This window comes from Diabrotica undecimpunctata, chromosome 2 (assembly GCF_040954645.1).
Source record: "Diabrotica undecimpunctata isolate CICGRU chromosome 2, icDiaUnde3, whole genome shotgun sequence".
In the NCBI taxonomy this organism is placed as follows: Eukaryota; Metazoa; Arthropoda; class Insecta; order Coleoptera; family Chrysomelidae; genus Diabrotica; species Diabrotica undecimpunctata.
The window spans coordinates 153,922,686-153,943,697 of record NC_092804.1 but is presented as its reverse complement, the minus strand read 5'-3'; the positions used below and the strand labels follow the sequence as shown (position 1 = coordinate 153,943,697).

General features: G+C 33.3%; 1 protein-coding gene across 1 annotated transcript in view; it reads left to right on the top strand.

The window, feature by feature from the left end:
- The window catches only part of ENGase (cytosolic endo-beta-N-acetylglucosaminidase), a 31,890-nt gene extending 12,470 nt beyond the window's left edge, over window positions 1–19,420 (top strand). Inside the window, exons 3-9 of the mRNA XM_072523787.1 lie at window positions 2,314–2,498; window positions 5,125–5,282; window positions 5,476–5,776; window positions 6,097–6,262; window positions 6,755–6,958; window positions 11,961–12,439; window positions 19,140–19,420. Of these exons, the coding sequence (XP_072379888.1) occupies window positions 2,314–2,498; window positions 5,125–5,282; window positions 5,476–5,776; window positions 6,097–6,262; window positions 6,755–6,958; window positions 11,961–12,439; window positions 19,140–19,269 (1,623 nt within the window). The 3' untranslated portion in view covers window positions 19,270–19,420. The remainder of the gene's footprint in view (window positions 1–2,313; window positions 2,499–5,124; window positions 5,283–5,475; window positions 5,777–6,096; window positions 6,263–6,754; window positions 6,959–11,960; window positions 12,440–19,139) is intronic.
- The last annotated feature ends 1,592 nt before the right edge of the window (window positions 19,421–21,012 follow it).

Sequence of the window (21,012 nt, the reverse complement as noted above, 5' to 3'; positions counted from 1 at the left end):
TACAATAATTGTATTAATTCGTGAATGTTCTGTATTATTACTTAGAATTAATTTTAAGTAGAAATGAATTTGGGTGTAAAGCAAAGAATTGAAATACTCATGATGATTGGGTATGGAGACAAATCGCAAACTCAGAAGGAAGTGTGTAATTATTTAATGATAAATATCCAGAAATACCCATCACGCAGTCAACAGTAAGTAAGATTGAAAAGAAATTTCGAGAAACTGGTACGGTTGAAAATGCACGTAAATCAGGTCGTCCCTCTGTAAATTATGTTACATTAGATGTTCTACTTGCTTTTGAAGAAGATGCGCACACTTCTGTTCGTAAGGTTAGTAGTGATCTCGATGTTTACAAAACAACGGTACACAAAGTACGTAAAAGTAAGTAAAGTAAGTAAAATGCACAGTTCTACAGGAATTAAACGAGGATGATCCAGATAAAAGAATACAATTTTGCGAAATAATGATGGATAACAGCCACCGAAACCCTCTCTTGGTTCAAAATATTATTTTTTCTGATGAGGTTACATTCAAATTTATATGACGAGGTCAACCGTCAGAATTGTAGATACTGGACAAAATAAAACTCCAACTGGATGCGGGAACATCATACACAATACCCGCAAAAGGTAAACGTATGGGCTGGCATTGTAAGAAATAAAATCATTAGACCTTACTATTTCGAAGGTAATTTAAACGGGCCAACATACTTTCAGTTTTTAAGTGGGTATCTCGTACCTACTTTAGTTAATTTATTCCCCAGTACAATTAATCTTGGAGGTTTTGATAAAAGTTTATGGTTTCGACAGGATGGTGCGCCTCCGCATTATGCTTTAGATGTTCGAAGGTACCTAAACGACATTTTTTCGAACAGGTGAATTGGAAGACGTGGACATATTGAATGGCCAGCGAGGTCGCCAGACCTCAATCCTTTAGAATATTTTATGTGGGGTCATTTAAAGAATGTTGTTCATAAAACGAAACCTGCAAATATTGGAGACTTAAAAACGAAAATGCGTAAAGAAATAAACAATATTTCTCAAGAAAGCATAAACAAGGTTCTATAAGAATTTGTACAACGTTTAGGTTACTGTCAAATACACAAGGGCTACAATTCGAACATTTAAGATTAAGTCAGGTATTAATTACTGGATTACTTTCAAGTTATTTATTATAATTTGTTTATAATTTATTAATATTATAAATCAATAAAAATTAATTTTCTAAACGCATATCTTTCAAATTATATCCGTTAGACCCCTAGTATTATACTTTTTTGGAATCAGCTCATTTTTACCGATCTAAAAATATCCTAAAATACATTTTCTCCCATTGCACCTCTTCAGAGCCTAACTACAGTTTCTAGAACGAAATCAAAATACCTATCAGCTGTCAAAGTTGGTTGAATAAAAATTAAAGAATTTTTTTTCTGATCATAATGCCTCCTCAAAAGATGACACTTTCTCCTTTATATTTGTGAACAGATCTGGTAAGATCCGTTTTTGCTTGACTTCTTCGCTCACTAAGTACACGAATTCGCCGATCATCTGATTTTTCACAAATCCTAGTTTCGACTGAAAATAGCACATTTTGATAATTTCTAATGTTCCAGTTTTGGTGTTAAAGACACCAATTTAAGCGATCAATTAAGCTGTCTGGATAACTCGGGAACCCGTAACTGTCTACTGCTGTATAGTCCTTTAGTACGAAGTCTTTTTCTTATCACTTTAACTGAAACACTTACACCTATAGCTTCCAAAAGTTGCCTTTGGAATTGTGGGTGAGAAATTGTTGGGTCTCTCCTAGCTAATTGGTCAATGAAACGATCGTGGCGAGCCATTGTTACTTTTTGGCCACTTTGTCTTAGTCTATTCTTAAGCGTTACTAATTCCTGATACCTAGCATAAATTTTTAACACAACGTCCTGTGTTACGCCTGCCACTGCCGCTATGTTCCATGCCACTGCCGCTATGCTATAAGACATACTTTCTTTTTGAATGCAAAAGTAAGTTTATTTATTTTCGTTTAATGTGCAACTAAAGCACATAATCTATAACGTGTAGGGCTCTGATTGTTTTATCGGTTTGTTAATTTTCAATAAAAACCTTTATTCTTCGCAACAATAACGTTTTTTCAAAAGAAATAAATATTGGCTTGAAATATATGGTGATTCCATATAAGTTCCATAAGTTTGGTTGTGTGTATTCCTATTGGTTATATTGGCTATTGTAGCCATACTCCTTTGTTGTGTTAGTTTGTGATATTTTATGTGTTGGTCTAGATATCATGATGTCCATGTTTTGTATTTAGGAACCACCTGCTTGGATTTCGAGGGTGCAACCTCTACAACCCAGATCATGTACTGTAGCCAAAAATTACAAAGAAGATTGCCATTCAGAACTAGATTACTTTTCTGTGAGGCCTAGGATAGATGCAAGATTAGTACCAAAAATGTTAGTGTGCCATGATTACAAAGGGGGATATCAAGCTGACAGGTAACACAACAATAAAATCATATTTAATTTTACCTTATTGTGGCTATTCGAAATTATTACAAGCCCGCAGAAACATAATATGGTTGCTATGTTGTGCAATAAAGTGATAACAAAATGATCAATTATAGTGTATTCATTTGTAACTATGGAGCATAGTGTATGATGATTTATTCCACTCTATTGTATGACTGTCCAGTATGATAAGATATTATAGGAAAAGTAATATACAAAAGTAATTTATAAGCTTAAACTTCTTCTTCTTGATGTGCCTATCTGTGACGAATGTTGGCGACCATCATGACAATCTTTATCTTATCTGCAGCAGCGCGGAAAAGCTGCACAGATGTTGTGTTGAACCAGGTTCTGAGGTTCTTTAACATAGTATTTCCATTTCATAATTATTCCATTTTTATCTAAAAGAGTTGTGTTGTGGTTTGTTTTTTGCAGCCCTGCTATTTCTTTAACCTTTTTATGCAGGTTGAATAGGTCGTATTTGTTCTGAAGATCTTCTATCTCTTTACATTTTTCCTCATAGTAAGTTTGTTTTGCCTCTTATTATTTTTCTGATTTCATTGTTAATGATTTTGTAATTGTGACTGTCTTTGTTCTTGGCTTGTCTTCTTTGATCCATCCTATTTCGTCGGTCATCCAGTTGTCTCTCTTTCTTATCGGTTCATTTAATATCTCTTTGCATGGAACGAGGGGGCAGTTTTTTGAATGTTTTCCATTGTTGGTTTATCTCGTAGATGTTAGTATATAATTTATCAAAGTTTTCGTATATTTTCTGTCGGAGTTTGTTTTTTATATCAGCTTCTTTCAGTTTTCTAACATCTAATTTTGGAGTTCTTTGGGGTTTTCTAATACGTTTAAGCTTAAGCGTGACATTGGCGGTTAGTGGGGTTATGGTCTGATGTGACATCTGCTCCTGGATATGTTTTAACTAATTTGATGGTGTTACGATATCTCTCTTTAATCATTATATAATCGGTTTGGTTTCTTACCCCTTTTTCCGGTTTATCTGCTGGTGAGCGCCATGTATATAACCGTTTCATAGGTAATTTAAAGAACGTGTTTGTGATTATTGGACGTTGTTTTTGGCAGAATTGTTTTAGACGATCTCCTCTATCGTTACGTTCCCCTAGTCCTTGATCTCCCATTATTGTTCCAGCTCTTCCCTTGTCGACTTTTGCATTGAAATCGCTCATAACTACCGTGATTTCCCTGTTCTTTGTCATTTTCAGGGCATCTTCAATTTGTTGGTAGAATATGTCTACTTCATCCTCTGTTGCATCCGTCATTGGCGGATATACTTGGATCAAATTTAGTTGTGTATGATGTCCTTATTTGTAGTAGCATCACTCTTTCTTAGATTAGGAAAAAACCCTCTATTGACTTGTTGACCTCTGTATCGACAATAATTGTTACTCCACGTCTATGCTGGTTGTCAATGTTTCTCGAGTAATATAAGGTACCGGTTTCTGTCGAAAGGTATCCTGAGTTTGGCCACCATGTTTCGCTTACACCTACTATATTTATATTCATTCTTCTCATTTCTTCAAGGATGTTATGCATTTTAAAAGTTTAGGTTGATACATGCTTTTGACGTTCCACGTACCTATTTTTGCTTTTGATAATTTTACTTTGTCTTGTTTCGATGTTTGACAATGTTTGACGGTTTCGCCGGTTAACCACCTGGTGTCTGTTCCTCCCCTGTCGGATCTTGGGCTCCGATTCCCATGATCAGTTTCTTTTTTTCTTTTAGTACTCATTGCCATGATGATTGTACTAGAGATATCCAATTGGATCTTTAATGCAGTGGTTTCTCCTTGCCTTCTGCATCCTTATGCCGTTGACCGTTTACTTAATTTGTTCGCCTTTGGTGTCAATTTCTTAGCGCCAGGATATAAGAGTGCCATTCCACTTACCAACTCATCCGCCCGAAGCCGTTGTTCAGTAAGTGTGGGATTGCTTATACCGGCAATCGCTCGGTGAAATGTTCGCCATATCTGGCTACCCTCACTTAGTTTAGCCTGCAGACCAATGCAGTTGCCCGGGGTGTGGCACGTGGAGCCATAAGTGAGAGTTAGTTGTCTTATGAGGACCAGTTATCAAGAACCATCTCCCGTCTATGACGCTCGATGTGGTCGTCCGATAAAAGGTGCTACCTCTATAACACAACTCTACAACCCGTCTTACCCCTTTAATTTTCACCCTTGTATCACCAACCCCTATTGTTTAATAGCCATATTAGTGTCACAGAGTTAGTTGCTATACTCCTCCGAAACGGCGTGACTGATTTTTATAAAATTTTCTATGTATATTAGATAGGTCTGATAATTGGTCGTAATATATTTTTCCTATTCCTAAGTGATAAGGGTGATCCAACCCAAACATTTTTTTAAATTTTTTATACACAATTTTTTATGTTTATTTTTTTATGATGTGGCATTAAAAATATATACCTCTCTTAATTTTTACCCGAATATTACTAACCTCTATTTTTAATTGCCATATTAGTGTCAAAGAGTTAGTTGCCATACTTCTTCAAAACGGCTTGACCGATTTTTATAAAATTTACTATCTATATTCGGTATACATATTTAAAAAATAACGTGAATAATTTTAGGTATCTTCATAATCCAGATGAGGCAATTGTAGGAAATGGATACACATTTTACAATTGGGCCCAGATTGATATTTTTGTATATTTTAGTCATCATTTTATAACAATTCCTCCACTTGGTTGGATCAACGCTGCTCACAAAAATGGCGTGAAGATTCTAGGTAAATTTTGTTATTCCAGTCTATGGTTAATTGCAGTTTAGTCCAGTTACAAATTCTATAAATAGGATATTACCTCCGAAATATTTAAAAATAGAATAGAAAAAAAAAACAATAGATTTAAGCGTTTTATAGGAAGTAATTATGTTTAAATATGTCAAATGTTACCAATACACAGTGGGGATTTTGTTTTTAGGCACTTTAATAACCGAATTTGATTCAGGGAAGGATATTTGTGATAAACATATATTTCGAGATTTGGAAACAATGAAAACGTTTGCTCAGTCTTTACAAAAAATAACGAAACTGTTCGGTTTTGACGGTTGGCTATTAAATATTGAAAATAAAGTTGAAAATATGGAAGCCTTAAAAGAATTTGTTCCTTATTTTACTCGACTGTTACATGAAGACAATCCTGGAAACGTAGTTATTTGGTACGACAGTGTTACCATTCAAGGAGAGTTGCTTTGGCAAAACGAACTCAATAAAGAAAATCAGTAAGTGTACACATTTTTTAAATATATATTTTTCTGATGGGATATTTGTGAGTAGATTTTGTAACAATAAAATTTAGTAAAAAAAGAAGTATATCCTGGTGTTTAATATGGGCTGAGGTGTTGTATATATCGTACGTACCAAAAATGATTAGCATTAACATGTAAATAATTTCCAAAAGCTCTGGTCTTCTTTTTCTAAAGGTACATATCTTCTAGTGATGTTGGCGACCACATTGACCGATCTTATTCTATTCTAGGGTATATAAGACTCTGATATGCTTATATATGAATTAAATGATTCAAACAAATGTTTATTTCAGGTATTTTTTTGATTCCTGTGACGGAATTTTTCTAAACTATACGTGGAACGAAAAAACCATTATGAATACCGTAGCAGCTGCTAAGTATAGAAATTTTGATGTATTTGTAGGTGTAGACGTTTTTGGGAGGAATATGTACGGGGGAGGAAAATTTAATACGTCCAAGGTAATTATCCCGAACTTAAAATTCAATAGGATTGTGAGGTTATAGTTTCAAAAGCATACACTGCGGCAAGATCTGCAACGAGTGCAGTTCATTGGTGGCGTGTAAATTTATTATAGTAACAATAATTATGCAATTTATTTTTTTATTTTAAATATTTTCAATAGCAATATTAAAATAATTCACATTAGATCAGATTAAATTAAATTAATTAACGTTTGACTATAACTTTCAGTTACTAAAAGGAAGAGTAGTATATACAAATTGATATTCGTTATCGACAAAAAACTTCTTTCAATAGAATGAATGAATTGGAATTATTGCCGTATTCACATTTTTAGATAAATTCACATATACCATAAATATTAAAAACTTTATTTAAAAAATCCCTTATAAGAGGTATAATAATATAAAAGTACGTTTTTTTATAACCCCATAACATTGTAAAAAATTATGTTTTATTTATATAAACAATTAAACGCTTTTTTGTTATAGGCTGTAGAAGTTGCAGTAAAAAACAATCTATCTGTAGCTCTCTTCGCACCAGGATGGACTCATGAAACTTTAGAAAAAGACGATATATTTTTTGAAGCGTTCTACAATCGGGATTTGGCATTTTGGCAAAGTCTCAGCTGTTTTATGTATACACATCCTATTACTAATTATTTTACTACGAATTTTTATATCGGACTGGATAAAGTAAGTAGAAGTTTACCAACATATCTATTATTTAATATTAATTCTTTTATGTATGCAGTCCATGTTTTTCTTTCCTTGGTATATCTTTTCTAAATTAAATAATATGTTTATATGGGATTAAGCCACAATTTATTGTAATGAAAATTACATTTTTAACTAACGTTTGACTTTTCAATTTCCACTCCGTAAATTGTTTTCAACAAAAAATTATTTTAAAAATTCTGCGAAAATGTATAACCAACAAGTTGTTGATAGGTTATGTTTTTCAAAATTGATGATTGACTTACTTACCTCGATCTTGTAGGCAACAGCCTGGTTTTGGTTGAAAAAAATCTGAGGGTGGTGTTTTTACCTTCGGAATATCAAATGCTGACTGTTTTGTGTGTTTTTTTTGGTAGTATTTGGTTGTGTAATGTGTGTTTACGTAGTTTATATATTTGTGTACTCTGGGTTGCAAATGTATAGTGTATACTTCTATATGAAATGTCTGCGACTTCCTTTAATCCCTTATTGTTGGTATGTTCTGTTGACTTCTTCTTTTAGTATTGACAACCAAAGCAAACAACTCAACAAGACAAACAAATTAATATGAATACTAGGGGGTAACTTTAATTCAGGATCAGATGAAACGGATATAATAAATAAAATAAAGTAATATGGAGCGACGGTATTACAAGCAAAACTGAACAACAAATCTTTAAGACAATAGAGGAGAGCTGTTCCCTGTATGGTTCAGAGATGTGAATGACAAATAAAAGAATGAAAAACAGAATAAATACTATGGAAATGGTGTTTTGGAGAAGAAGCTGGAGATTAACACTAATGGACAAAGTTAGAAATAAGCGAATTAGAGAACTAATGAACGCGAAGGAGACTCTAAATGACGAAGTAGAAAAACGAAAATTACTCTGATATGGACATACGCGAAGGATAGACGAGACAAGAGTGCCGCTAAAATTACAGTGGAACGGACAAATTAAAACAACAATAGCAAACATAATATGCTGTGCAAAGCCACGAATAAGTAAGTAAGTACTTATCCATGTGTCGACATCCTTCACATTGAGGAGTACATTGAGCTTTGATAAGTTTTATTGGGGCATTTTTTATAGACCTAATTTTATTCCCGGAATTTTATTTTGTCCGATTAGTTCATGATCTACATTAGAGTATTTGTGAATTGGACCATCATAATAATTTGTGGAGGAAGTTGCATGTTTGCTCTTTTCTGCATTTTTCTCGTTGCTTATAATTCTGGTATAGAAAATCTGTATAGCAACCTTTTTCATACCAGTCCTTTTTCTTAAATACGTTGGAAGTTTTTATAGTATTCCGTCATATTCCTCAGCCTTATTTTATCCCAGATAAGCATTGCCGCCATACCTCAAGTGTATCTGTATTTTCTATAAGAACTCGAATTGTCATCTAATGTTTGTTTCTTTTTTTTATACCACGAGCCTGCGAGAAAAAGAATTCGTAGATACAGAGCTCAAAATGTATATATACAGGGTGTTTCAAAAAGATATGTCATAAATTAAATCACGCATTCCAGGGACAAAAATAAATTGGTTGAATCCAACTTACCTTAGTACAAAAGTGTACACAAAAAAAATTACAGACCTTTGAAGTTACAAAATAAAAATTGTTTTTTTACACTATTTCATAAACTAATTGACATTTTGTAATAAAATGGACACGTTACTTTCTTGTTCTGAATGAATTTTTTGGCATCATTAGTTTAGCACATTATTTTTAAAACTTTTTTGCCTCTTATCACTTTTTTCAAAAAACAGTTTTTATTGAGTTACGGCGGTTTTCATAAACCTTTAAAAAATTACGTGCAACTAAATAAATGGCTTATAAATGAATTAACACGTACAAAAAATGTCTATAACCTCTATAAATACATTACAATAAATGTTTAAAATGACTCCCATTTTCTTCAATACACATTCGGTATCGTTTTAATAAGGAAAACCGAATGCGCTGAAAAATCATATTTTTTTGACGAAATTGATTTGCAGCTTCAATTATTCTAACCCTCAATTGTTGTTCGTCCTCTATTGTTACAGAATACACTTTCTCTTTCATAAACCTCCAAAAGCAAAAGTCCATGGGGTTAAGACCTGGACTTCTGGGTGGCCAAGAAATAGGTGCGTCACGACCCCTTCCAATCCACTTACCAGGACTCTGCCTGCAAAGGTATTCCCGGACTTCATTACTGTAATGCGGTGGAGCGCCATCTTGTACAAACCACATATTTTGCCTTATTGCAATATCACTTCTTCCAAATACTCTCGTAAATCGTTTGCCAAGGACTGCAAATAATTATCACCATTTAAATTGTCGGGAAGAAATACTGGGCCTATTAGATTGTTATCCACAATTTCTGCCTAAACATTAACTTTGATAGTCTTTTGGTGATGAGTCGTTTTTTTGGCGTGAGGATTTTCGTCGGCCCAAATGTGCTCGTTATGATGTTTTTTTATTCCATTTCTACTGAAGGTAGCCTCGTCGGTAAACAAAATATTTCTAATAAAATTAACATTTCGAGTATTCTCCATTAACAACCAATCGCAAAATCCAATTCTTTTAGGATAATCTTTAACCAATAACTCTTGAACCGTTAAGTGATAGGGTTTAAGCAGCTGATCCTTTAAACGCCTCCAAACCCTTACGCGAGGAAAATTTAGTTGAGCAGCTATTACCCTTTTACTTGTTCCAGGGACTTCTTCAATGATTTCTAAAATGTCTTCATCAGTTGCATCCATTATTCTTCTTCTTCTCATGGCGCTGTCTTCTTCTCCTGAGGTCTTTCAGCGACGAGTTCTGGCGTCTTCCTACTGATCTTTTGCCCTGTACTTTTCCTTCCAGTATAAATTGAAGTAATTCGTATCTTTCGCCTCTCAACACATGCCCCAAGTATTGCATTTTCCTCTATTTGATTATTCTTAGTAATTCTTTTTGTTTACACATGCGACGAAGTACCTCAACATTAGAAACTCTTTGTACCCATGGAATTCTCAATATTCGTCTGTATATACAGAGGCATACATCTCAAAGGCATCCATTCTTTTTTCTATTTCAGAGTCCATTGTCCAACTTTCACAGCCATACAGTAAGACAGAAAAATCGTAACATCTGATCATTCGGATTCTAAGCTGCAGACTAAGGTTTGATCTTGTAAAAAATGTTTTCATGCTCATGAATGCTTTCCTTGCTTGTTCGATTCTTGATAGGATTTCTTTTTTTGGATTCATCCATTAGTGGACGACCACTATTGCCAGCAACTTGCGGTTAGAATGTACCCGTTTCCCGTAAACGACGATCAATGGTCAGAAATAATCGTCTATCGGGTGTATTTCGATTGGGGTATTTTACTGCATAACGCCTTCCGGCTGCTGCACTATTTCCTTGACATTCACCTACGATATTCCCGATAGTTTATTGAAATCATAATTTGATCTGATCCAACTTACCCAAAGTTAAACGCATATCTGCCATTTACTGAAATGTGTAGGCCATTGTCATATCAAAATTTTTAATATTAATCTTATTCACACAATAAGTGATGGCTTTAAATTATTGACTATTATTGATGGAACTGTTTGTAATTATTGTATCCGTAGAAACTAATTGTAATTTTATGGCCAACTAGGAGAAACTAGTTTTTCGAAAAAGTGATGAGACAAAAAAGTTTGAAAGATAATGTGTTAAACTAATGATGCCACAAAATTCATTTGATTTGAACGTACTCAAAAGCTTGGGGGGGATTTATTACTGCACGTCCCCCTTAAAATTTTTCTGTGCGCTTAGATTTTGTTGTTTCTTTTGTATAAAAAATGCTTTCAGAGCAAGAAAGTAACGTGTCCATTTTTATTACAAAATGTCAAGTTGTTTAGGAGATAATGCAAAAAAACAATTTTTATTTTGTAACTTCAAAGGGCTGTAACTTTTTTTGTGTACACTTATGTACTAAGGTAAGTTGGATTCAATCAATTTATTTTTGTCCCCGGAATGCGTGATTTAATTTATGACATACCTTTTTGAAACACCCTGTATATTTAGGGATTCTACAGTATTCACTGCCTTCCCTCGCTCAACCGTTTCCATCTATCTCTGTTGTCCCATTCTCCATCGTTTAGGCCTCTCTTACTCATGGCGTCGTCTACTTCGTTCCTCCATTAGGGGTCGTCCTCTTTTCCTCCTTCTTATGGGGCTCCATTCGGTTATTCTCTTTATCCATCTGCTGTCGCTAGTTCTTCTTACATGTCCATACCACTTAAATCTTGTTTGTTCTATATATGTTAGTATGTCTGTTTCTATTAATGTTCTTTGCTTTATTTCGTCATTACTTCTCCTATCCACTCTTTTTACTCTGCAGCATCTTCGCAGGCATTTCATCTCTGTTGCTACTATCTTATTGCTGTGTTTCTTGTTTATGATCCAATTTTCAGCCCCATATGTCATAATACTTCGCACTAATGTTTTATAAATCTGTGTTTTTGTCTTCATATTTAGGTGTCTATCCCAGCATACTGAGTTAAGTTGTCGGATTGCTGTTCTTGTTTGTCCTAATCTTTGTGTAATTTTTCCTCTGTTGTTGCCTTTTTCGTGATTATAAAACCCAAGTATTTGAATTTATCCGCTCAAAATGTACATAAGATTTAAAATCAATAAGCCGTGACTCTAATTGTGGCAGTTTCTTTTAGCAATGCAATTGCTATGCATCGTTGACTATGGAACAATACGTCTTCACCTTTCTTGTTGATATTCTCTTAATAAGGTCAGAAGTCTGCGTTGCTCAAATCATATTACGTCATGGAATAACAACACAGTACGCTGGGGTCATGCTAGTAAAATTTATTTAAAACATTTTCATTGGTCTGTTTATTGAACTGAAGAACCATAGTGAACTTACACTAGCTTTGTACTCCCAATTTGGTTTAAATTCGCTAAAGGGCATTCTTTAATCACATAAAAATATTATATACATTTTTAGGACTGTTACAATCTTTTCAGCCAAGAACTTCAACTGTCCAAGTGTCTCTATCCATCGAATCAACTGATTATACCAGATTTCTGTAACGGCAGTCAGATGATTACCGCATGTAGTTGCATACAAGGATCTCTTTTGGGCCCAAAGAATACTTGTTTGATCACCAAGTCCAATCTGAAAAAAGAAATTTCATACATCCATTATTTATTTGCCACAGATATTGAAATATCGGAAAATACAGTGGTGTTTTATCTTACTAAAAGTTTGGATGATTCAAATATTGTGAGTAGTATCGATGTGACATTATTGGTTGGTGGCTGCAACGGAACTGTACGAAAAATTGTCCTTTTGGGTGATAAAAAGGAGAATCTAGAAGAAAGTTACACACTATTGGAAGTTAACCCGTCTGAGGCAATGGATTCTTATAAAAGTCTAAGGGACAGGTATTATAAAAAGATCGTTGAAGAACGTTGGGTTCTCAGGTAAGATTTTTTTACAACTTTTTTCGTAATATTTGTAAAGTGTTTGAGAAATACTTAGAATAAGTAAATTATAGGAAATTATATTGATATTGTTTTAAAACATTTTTGTGCCGAAACTGAAGTACTCACTCTCTCTGCAACTTAATACTTCGATCTCTAAAACATGAAACTTATTTACAATTTAAAATCTACAAGGAAAATGAAATTCCTGTAGTTGACTGTATACCATGAACCACAAAAGTTTTATTTTTTTTTTATTATTTTAGTTTGATGGCCTTGACCGAGCCAATTAGCCAGACAAATTTAAAGACAAACAATTTTTACAATCAGAGGAATAAACATACAATCATCCGTACAATTTAACGGACAATTTTTAATAAATTACAATTTTTTTTCCTGCGTTAAGACATAACCCGATTGAACATCTCGGAGATTTACATCTTCCTTGTGATTTTTGAATTTTTTTTTATTATTTTTTTTATTTATATATACATATTTTTTTTATTTATTTATTTATTTTTTTTTTGCTATAATATAATATTTACTTAAATGTAAGAGTTAGTTTTAAAGCTACAATTTATATTTACAGTTTTTGATATGTAACAGTTAGTTTTAAAGCTACAATTTATATTTACAGTTTTTGATATGTTCGTAAATCGTTTTTAATATAAGTTATATTTAAAAATTCTTTATAAAAGGTATATAATTAAAAATACCCTTTCGGGCTACATCACAGAATGTTTTCGGGCTAAAAAGTCCATCATCAGTTTATTATCAGATGTACATGAGTCAAGCCACTAAAAATCCTTAAAAAGTTACAAAATTTATTATGCGTTACATTTTTGCTGAAAAGATCGTGTGATCTTAAAGTATTTGCAGCATGGCAATGTAAGACTCACAATAGTGGTTGCTGCTGATCCTCAGACAATGTCTGAATGGGTTCTAGATGGCAACTAATTAAAACGACAGTTTTTAAACTGAATGAAGACTCATGAACAAAGCAGTCAATGTAACTTGTAGTATGTGTCTAAATGTGACACCAGCCAACAATGTGTTAAATGAATACGATGAGAAATTTTAAAATTTGTTAATTTTTTGTTCCTTATAACAGTAGCAAACATCAATATATTGGGGTAGAAGTGTGGTATACCCTGAAAATTATGTTTAAACCTTGTGATGAAACTATTGTACGTGTGGAAAGACTTTAAAAATGTTTGAATATAAAGTAGGTTAGCATCAATACATGTACCTAATGGAACAAGGGTAAAAGAGATATTGATAACGCTCTTTATGTTATAAATTAACATTTGGTATCTGGAAATTAAATGGGAGGTATACGAATTATGTTGACTTATTAATTGACAAAGACAGATGGTTGAACTAATAAATACTATATATAAATAAACTCATAAATAAAAGTATGGAAGATTTATATTGTAATCTGGGGCTAATGTGTAATTTATCTTGAAAATTTGTGTTTGAAAATTATGTAACTATGCAACCATGTCTACTAAGTATTATGTTTTTTGTTTCATGTGAAAATATGGATTGGTTAATTTTTAGAAGCGAAATGACTTTGCCACCCACAATTTACGACTTTTCCTATTATTACCATTATCTTTTGTATTAATTGTAATACGACGATGGAGGCTTTGGTGACTGATATCAAAGGAATGTCATGTCGACATCCCAGAAGCACTGTATTTAAATAATGGTTTTAATGAACAATGATAACAATAACAAAACAGAAAAAAAAAACAACTTAAATGTAACTTAACCTAAGTACTCAAATAAAGAAAAACTACTAAAAAATACCTTAATACTTTGTATTGCCTCCCCTAGCCTCTATAACTGTCTGTACACGGCGGCTCATGTTGTCTATGAGGTTGCGAATATCATCTTGCTAGATGTTTTGCATTCCTCTTCTAGAGCCAAGCGAAGTTCGTTAATTGAGGCTGGGCGACGTCGCGACCTAATGTTTCTACCAAACGTGCTCTATTGGGTTCAGATCTGGCGAACACGCTGGCCAGTTTATTTTATTAATACCAACTTCCTCTAAATATTGTGTGACACACATTGTAGAGTGGGGTCGCGCATTATCTTGTATTAATAGAAAATCATCGCCGATATATAAGTCAACGAACCCTCAATAAACACCAATTCATTCTGCGCCTCTCGGGATATTCCTACCCATACCATCACCGAACCCCCCCCCCCCCCATGGCTACCGCGGGGAATGAAAGCACACTCCGCAAATCTCTCTCCAGTTCTACGCCATACTCGTTCTCTCCCATCTGATAAGTGAAGACATTATCTCGACTCATCCGTAAAAAGAACATTACTCCATTGTCCTAAATTCCAATGTAAATGTTCCCTGGAAAATTGTAGTCTAGCCACTCTGTGCAGTGGAAGTAATTTGGGCCCAGTTGCTGATCTGCAACTTTGCAAACTAAATTCATGTAATCTTCGACGAACTGTAAATACACTTACATTATTGCCTCGAACCTCTTGAAGCTGATTTCTTTGTTTGCACCGCTGTTAAATGACGATCCCGCAAAGCGTTGACTCGTATAAACCGATCATCTAAAGCGGTAGTTTTGCACTTCCTGTCACTTCCCGCTTTACGCTTGTTTGTTCCAGTTGATGAGTGTGTAGTACTCTAGCCGCATATTCATAATTTCGCCCATCTTTAACCAGAGCAACGGCTTTCGCACAATCTTCGATACTAAGAACCACGATCAATCATAGGTAAACAAAATGTAAGTGTGAGTATGACATAATGATAACAGTCACCAAAGCCACCTCGTAGTATTACAAAATAATCATAATTAAAAAAGTCCTAAATTGTGGCAAATTCATTTGGCTCTAAAAAATGGACCAAGGCATATTTTGACATGAAACAAAAAACACAATGCTTAGAAGACATGGTTGCAACCGAAAAATTAGCTTTTACGAAAATTTGCAAACGGAATTATTCCACAGTATGTTTTAAAGTTAGGATAATAAAACCACGTTTTAATTAACCCCGTACAATAAGTCAAATATAAGTCAATATAAATCTTTATAATCATCAAAATAGGGCTAAAAATAAAATATTGAAATACTTTGAATTTGACCAAAATTTTCTCCGTTGCGTTTTTTTGCATCTGAGTGTACAAAAGTAATAAAGAGACAATTATAATTTAGTCAATATATGGTAACGTGAGATGTTGCTGGAGTGTATATTTTGGATAGTAGTTAAATTGTATTATTAAACGGTTATTGGATTTTGAAAGATTTGATTATATTGTAAACAACAGTTAATTAAAGTTTAAGGTATGAAAGTATGTATGTAACACTATGCAGTCAGTTGCTGTTATAAAAGCTGGTTAATTGTAAACGTAGGCCCTTTATGTTGAAACATAACATTTGATACCTGGAAAATTTTTTTTATGTTGAATTAGGTGTACAGTTGTTTTGTAGTTGAATGTTGGGGAATTAATTGTTAACTGATTTATACAAGGCTAATTACATTATGGAAAAAATAACAAAATTGATTTCTCTGAAAGAGAACGTAATGAAGCTAAAGAACAATTGAACAAATGTGTGACAAGTTTTAATTGAAATTGTTGAAAGATCACTAGCTGGTGGTTTACAGTAGTAAGAATTGATTGAAAGTAAAATAATTGGTTAATAATAAGGCCCTTTATGTTAATAGACAACATTTGGTACCCGGAAAAATATTTTTAATAGTTGTGTGTGCAAAAAGGGCAAAATTTAATGTTTTTGTGTGTGGTTGAACCTCAACACTTTAATCTTTATTAAATAAAAAAAAAACAGGTTTTTTGTGAAATTTATTTATTTTAGTATATTCCTAAAACAAATTCAGTCAAAATAACAATGCTGATCCTGAAGTATATCCTGAAGGATGTAGTATTCTCAAGATATCAGCAGGAACATAGCGTAACAAAAAATTAAATGGGAAATAAAAACCAGGTAGCACTTCTTTCTTCCTATTCTTCCTATTGTTTCACATGGAACGTTGCAAAACAATTTTTGTCGTGTTTGAGACAAAGTCCGACATTGCAAGATGAACATTTCCACTCTGTTCTGCTAACATTTGCTGTCATGCTGCAGTTGGCACATCTCAAAGAAGTAGTTCTTTAGGGCATATGAGAAGACTTTGAATGGCGCAGTTTAAAGGGAATATGCCTTTTGAATTTACTCACTGGTTTTTCTACTGATGGTCTTCCCCTTTTTAATTGTTCTGAAGCTCCAATAAGGTCTCTAATCACAGAGATCCGGAATTCTTTGAAAGACATACTTTTGTATTGGCTGTTAAGTTGAAATAGAATGAATACATTTACGACGCAAGCATCCACAAAATAAAAAAATATTCTATGCCACCACTTGTGTGATTTACGATTCACCTCATAAAGACTTTTCAGCATGTCAAATTTGTCTATTCCATATGTGAGTTGTAGAGCACTACCATTTGTGGACATAAAACTTCATTCAGAGTAGCGTCTTTTTGTCTTCTATTTACAACTTCGTTTGTTGCTAGATTTTGGTAATTTGCTAAAAAAATCACACTTCTGCGATTCATCCACTTCAACGTAGATAGTTCATCTGTTGAAATACGGTAATCTGAATCTCCTCGATTCATTTGTTTGTCAGTTTTGAACTCTGGTAAATCCTTTCTTTTTTTTTGAATGGTTCCACTTGCGTAAATTCCGTCCGATAATAAAGATCTCTGAAGATCAATACAGTTGAAATAGTTGTCAAAGAACACTCGGTGGTGTTTATTTACTTAAGACTCTTGTTAGATCCTGTACGACTCGTTATTCTAAGTTACCTTTACCGGTATATATCTGAAACATGAATCCGCTTGAATCTGCTCTAACCTATACTTTGTTGCCACGTTTTATAGGTTTATTGGGCATGTACCGTCGGATACTGTTTCGACCATTGAATCGTGTTATAGACTCATCAATCGCTTGAAACTCATGTGGATTCAGTGCTGCAAGAAACGTTTCCGTGAGTTTGGCCAGTAGAGGTCGCACTTTGTAAAGTTTGTCTAATCCGGGATCAGTTTTATTGGCTGCACTGTATTATCAACCAGATGTAAATTGCCTAGTAACCAAGCGAATCTGTTACGTGCCATAGCCGAACTGCTGAAAGAGTTTCGTAATTCATCACGTGACAACCGATAATCTTTGTATCTGGGCATTTTCTTTATACCGATTAATAAATTTACTCCAAGAAATGTTTTGACTTCGTCTTCTGTGGTAGGTATAATTCCATTTCTTCCTCCGTGTTTTTGAACGTAATATAGGTTGGTTTGAAATACAATTAGGTGAATTAGATCCTCAGGAAATAGTTCTAAAAACACATCTGTTTGGTTCTCTGCAGAATTTTGAATGTTTGGGCCTGTAGTTTCAATAAATTAATTTGTTTGTGTTTAACTTTCATTTTGGGTCTAAAATATGGACTTATCTCGCTTTCAAACACGATGTCCATATTCCAATATCAAAGATATCCTCATTATTTGGTCGCTGAAATTCATTAACATCCAATTCATCTCCCAAGATGCTTTCAATATCAGAGGCAATTGACTCCTGGTCACTTGGAATTTCATCAAATAAGGCGTCAACCTCGTTTTGGGACATATTTTCCAAATGCCCGAAGCTCCACTTTTTAGAATTCTACAAACAAAATTGAAATGTATTCATGCAAATAAGAGTACTTAGTTTTAGTATGATGTTAGGTGGCTAAAATTGTAAGGGGAGTAAGGTTATTAGATGTGGATATAGTTCTGGAGAATTAACTGACGGGGAGAGGGCAAGGGAGTATAGGCTTAAAAACCAAAAGTAAGTTGTTGAGATTAGGAATAAATGGGGGGAGTGAATAAGAAAAATTGACCTAGCTATTATTGGGAATTGGCTGTAAGACAGATTAGGTAAATTAGAATATTTGTGAAAGGACAAAGAAGAAATAGTTAGAAAGGGATGGGAATAAGAGAGGTTGTATAAGATGTGGGATAAGAGAATAGTTGATGATGGAGATGCAGTTGTGACTTTTTTGTTTTTCTTTTATTATTTACAAGTCTTCGTATAAGTCCGATCTTATTTTATGTGGAATATTGTATATAAGAGATCTTCTGGAATGTTGACGGTATCTAATTTTCCCTAATTTTCGACCATTTTTTCTCAGGTAAACTTATATCATCATATTGAGCAAAAACATGCATATATGTCATGGGCAACGTGTTTTATTTAAAAAATAAATGAACGAAATAAAATATTTGTCAAAAACTAATTACTATTAATTGAATTAAAAATGCGACCACTTTTTGACTGCCAACCTATTATCAATGTGTTCTTCTAATTTTAAATGTATGTAAAAATGTGAGTTTGATGAACTACGTTAAGAACGTAGTAATCCTGCAGTTGGATCTTGTACTATGGCTACGAACCCCAAATACCAGTACGGATCTGTAGTTAGAGTCTAATAATCAGTGCATTATTCAAGTCCGAAGGTATTGCACTTTGGTCCACACAGAGATAAAAAAAAAACGTTATTTTCTGTTTAGATGGGCATTAGTGTTTTATTCATCTTTTATGGTATTATATCTTTTAGGTTGTATTTTTATTGTTTGATTTAATATTTTTATGTTAGAACTGTTAAACTATAGTCTAAAATAATATTATTTTTGTTTTAGTGTTTATATATTTAATACAACCAAATGTAACATACTAGAAGTAGGAGCAACCATTAACTCTGGAACTTCGGTCCTTCTAGGAGCCTTTGGAATCGAGGATGCTGACGGAAACTTTTTAAAGAACTTATAAATGAAACAATATAAAAACTTAAATTTTCCAATTCAATATACACACTGTAAAAGGTTAATTAATTTTATTTATAATATTTTACATTAATATAAACAAATTTAACAATGTCATGCCAATTTTAAATGAAGAAAATAAATAAAATACTTGATAATAACATATTTTGGAATTGATGTTATGTGTGCATCATAATTTCTGTCAAATAAAATCAAATAATTATTTTGTTTTTTTTTTGTTTTATTTTTTATTATTCCAAAAATTGTCAACTTTTTATGTTCTACCGAGCATTTAATCTATTTTAGTGTTTTGTATTTTCCATTACCCGAATTACAAGATCTTTACGACTAAGGAGCGACTCTAGAAAAAAACAAGAACTGACAAAATAAAACCACTTTTAGTCAACATTATTCTCAGAAAAACTTGCTTCAAAAACAACACTATACAGAAAGTAGCACATTCACGTCAACTAAAGGATGCTATAGAAAATAAATTGAAAGTCTGTTTACACTAGGTCTGAGGAAACAGACATAACTAGACGTGTTGTATGCCCAGTAAGGCTGAATTTTTTGACACCACAGACATTTTTTAAATGTGTGCTAAGAAATCAAAAATATAAGTATATTTTACATTTTTTATTGTGCAAAATTATAAGAAAGACTCTAAAGAAGTAGAAAAGAACATATTTATAACAAAAAAGTCAAATTTCTTCGGTACAAGTTGGCCAGGTTGGTCTTCTATGTTCGGCACACAGGCAAGCTTTGCAACGGACACACAGGTCTCTACCTTTTCTCTTGGCAGATCGAGAGAAAACTTGACATGTTTTGTGGGTTGGAGGTTGAGTTTCTTGAGTTTTGGCTGGTCCTATAGACCAAGAAGTTCCACACGCATGGAGCGCACAAATCTGGACAAAGTTGGTATTTCTAATCTCATTTTTAGTTGCGGAGTCATCATCTGTAGTGCTAAACGCCAAAAAAATCATTCCTGGGAGTAATTTTTAAATTTGGATCTGATTTGGTTCTATTTGCGCTATAATAATATAAACATTAATACCTGCATCAACAAACACATCATAAAAAACTCATGAAGAGGTCTTTGAGCCTTTAGGTCTCCTACCAGAATGATTTGCCACGCGCTTCCTATTTGTGAGATTTCATATTAGAGATTCTCAAAAAACTTATCTTTATCTCTTACTAGAGCATCCTCATTTACAGCGTAAACTTCTATAATAGTGACTTTACTTCCTAGAAAGTTTAGATTTAACTTAATGATATGCTAGCTGATTGCTTCCCAGGATGTTATGTATCTTCGTAGTCTTTTTCGAGTATGGGCACTCCTTGCTGGGCTGTTTTATCTTTAGGTATTCCGGAGAAAGAATGGTCGTATTCTTCTAGGTTCTCTGACACTTACGCCTTCTTTTTGATCTCCGTAAGTATTAAAATATCTATGTTAGCTTTTTTTTATGAAATTATGTCATTAATTTTTTGTGAGATACCTTGAACGTTCCATGTATCAATATTCATAATCCGTTTTCCTAGCTTAGTCGTCTTCAGATTTTTTTTTTTTTTTTTTTTTATTTAAAGAAACAAAGTCGCATCCACCCAAAGGTTATTAGCGACACTCCTGTAACATTTGTAATAATATTAAATTAACGTTTGTAACAGTCAATCATTGTAACAATTAATTACAATTTGTGAACAATTTAACATTTGTAACAATTAATTAAGTTAAATTTTGTGTAACATATTT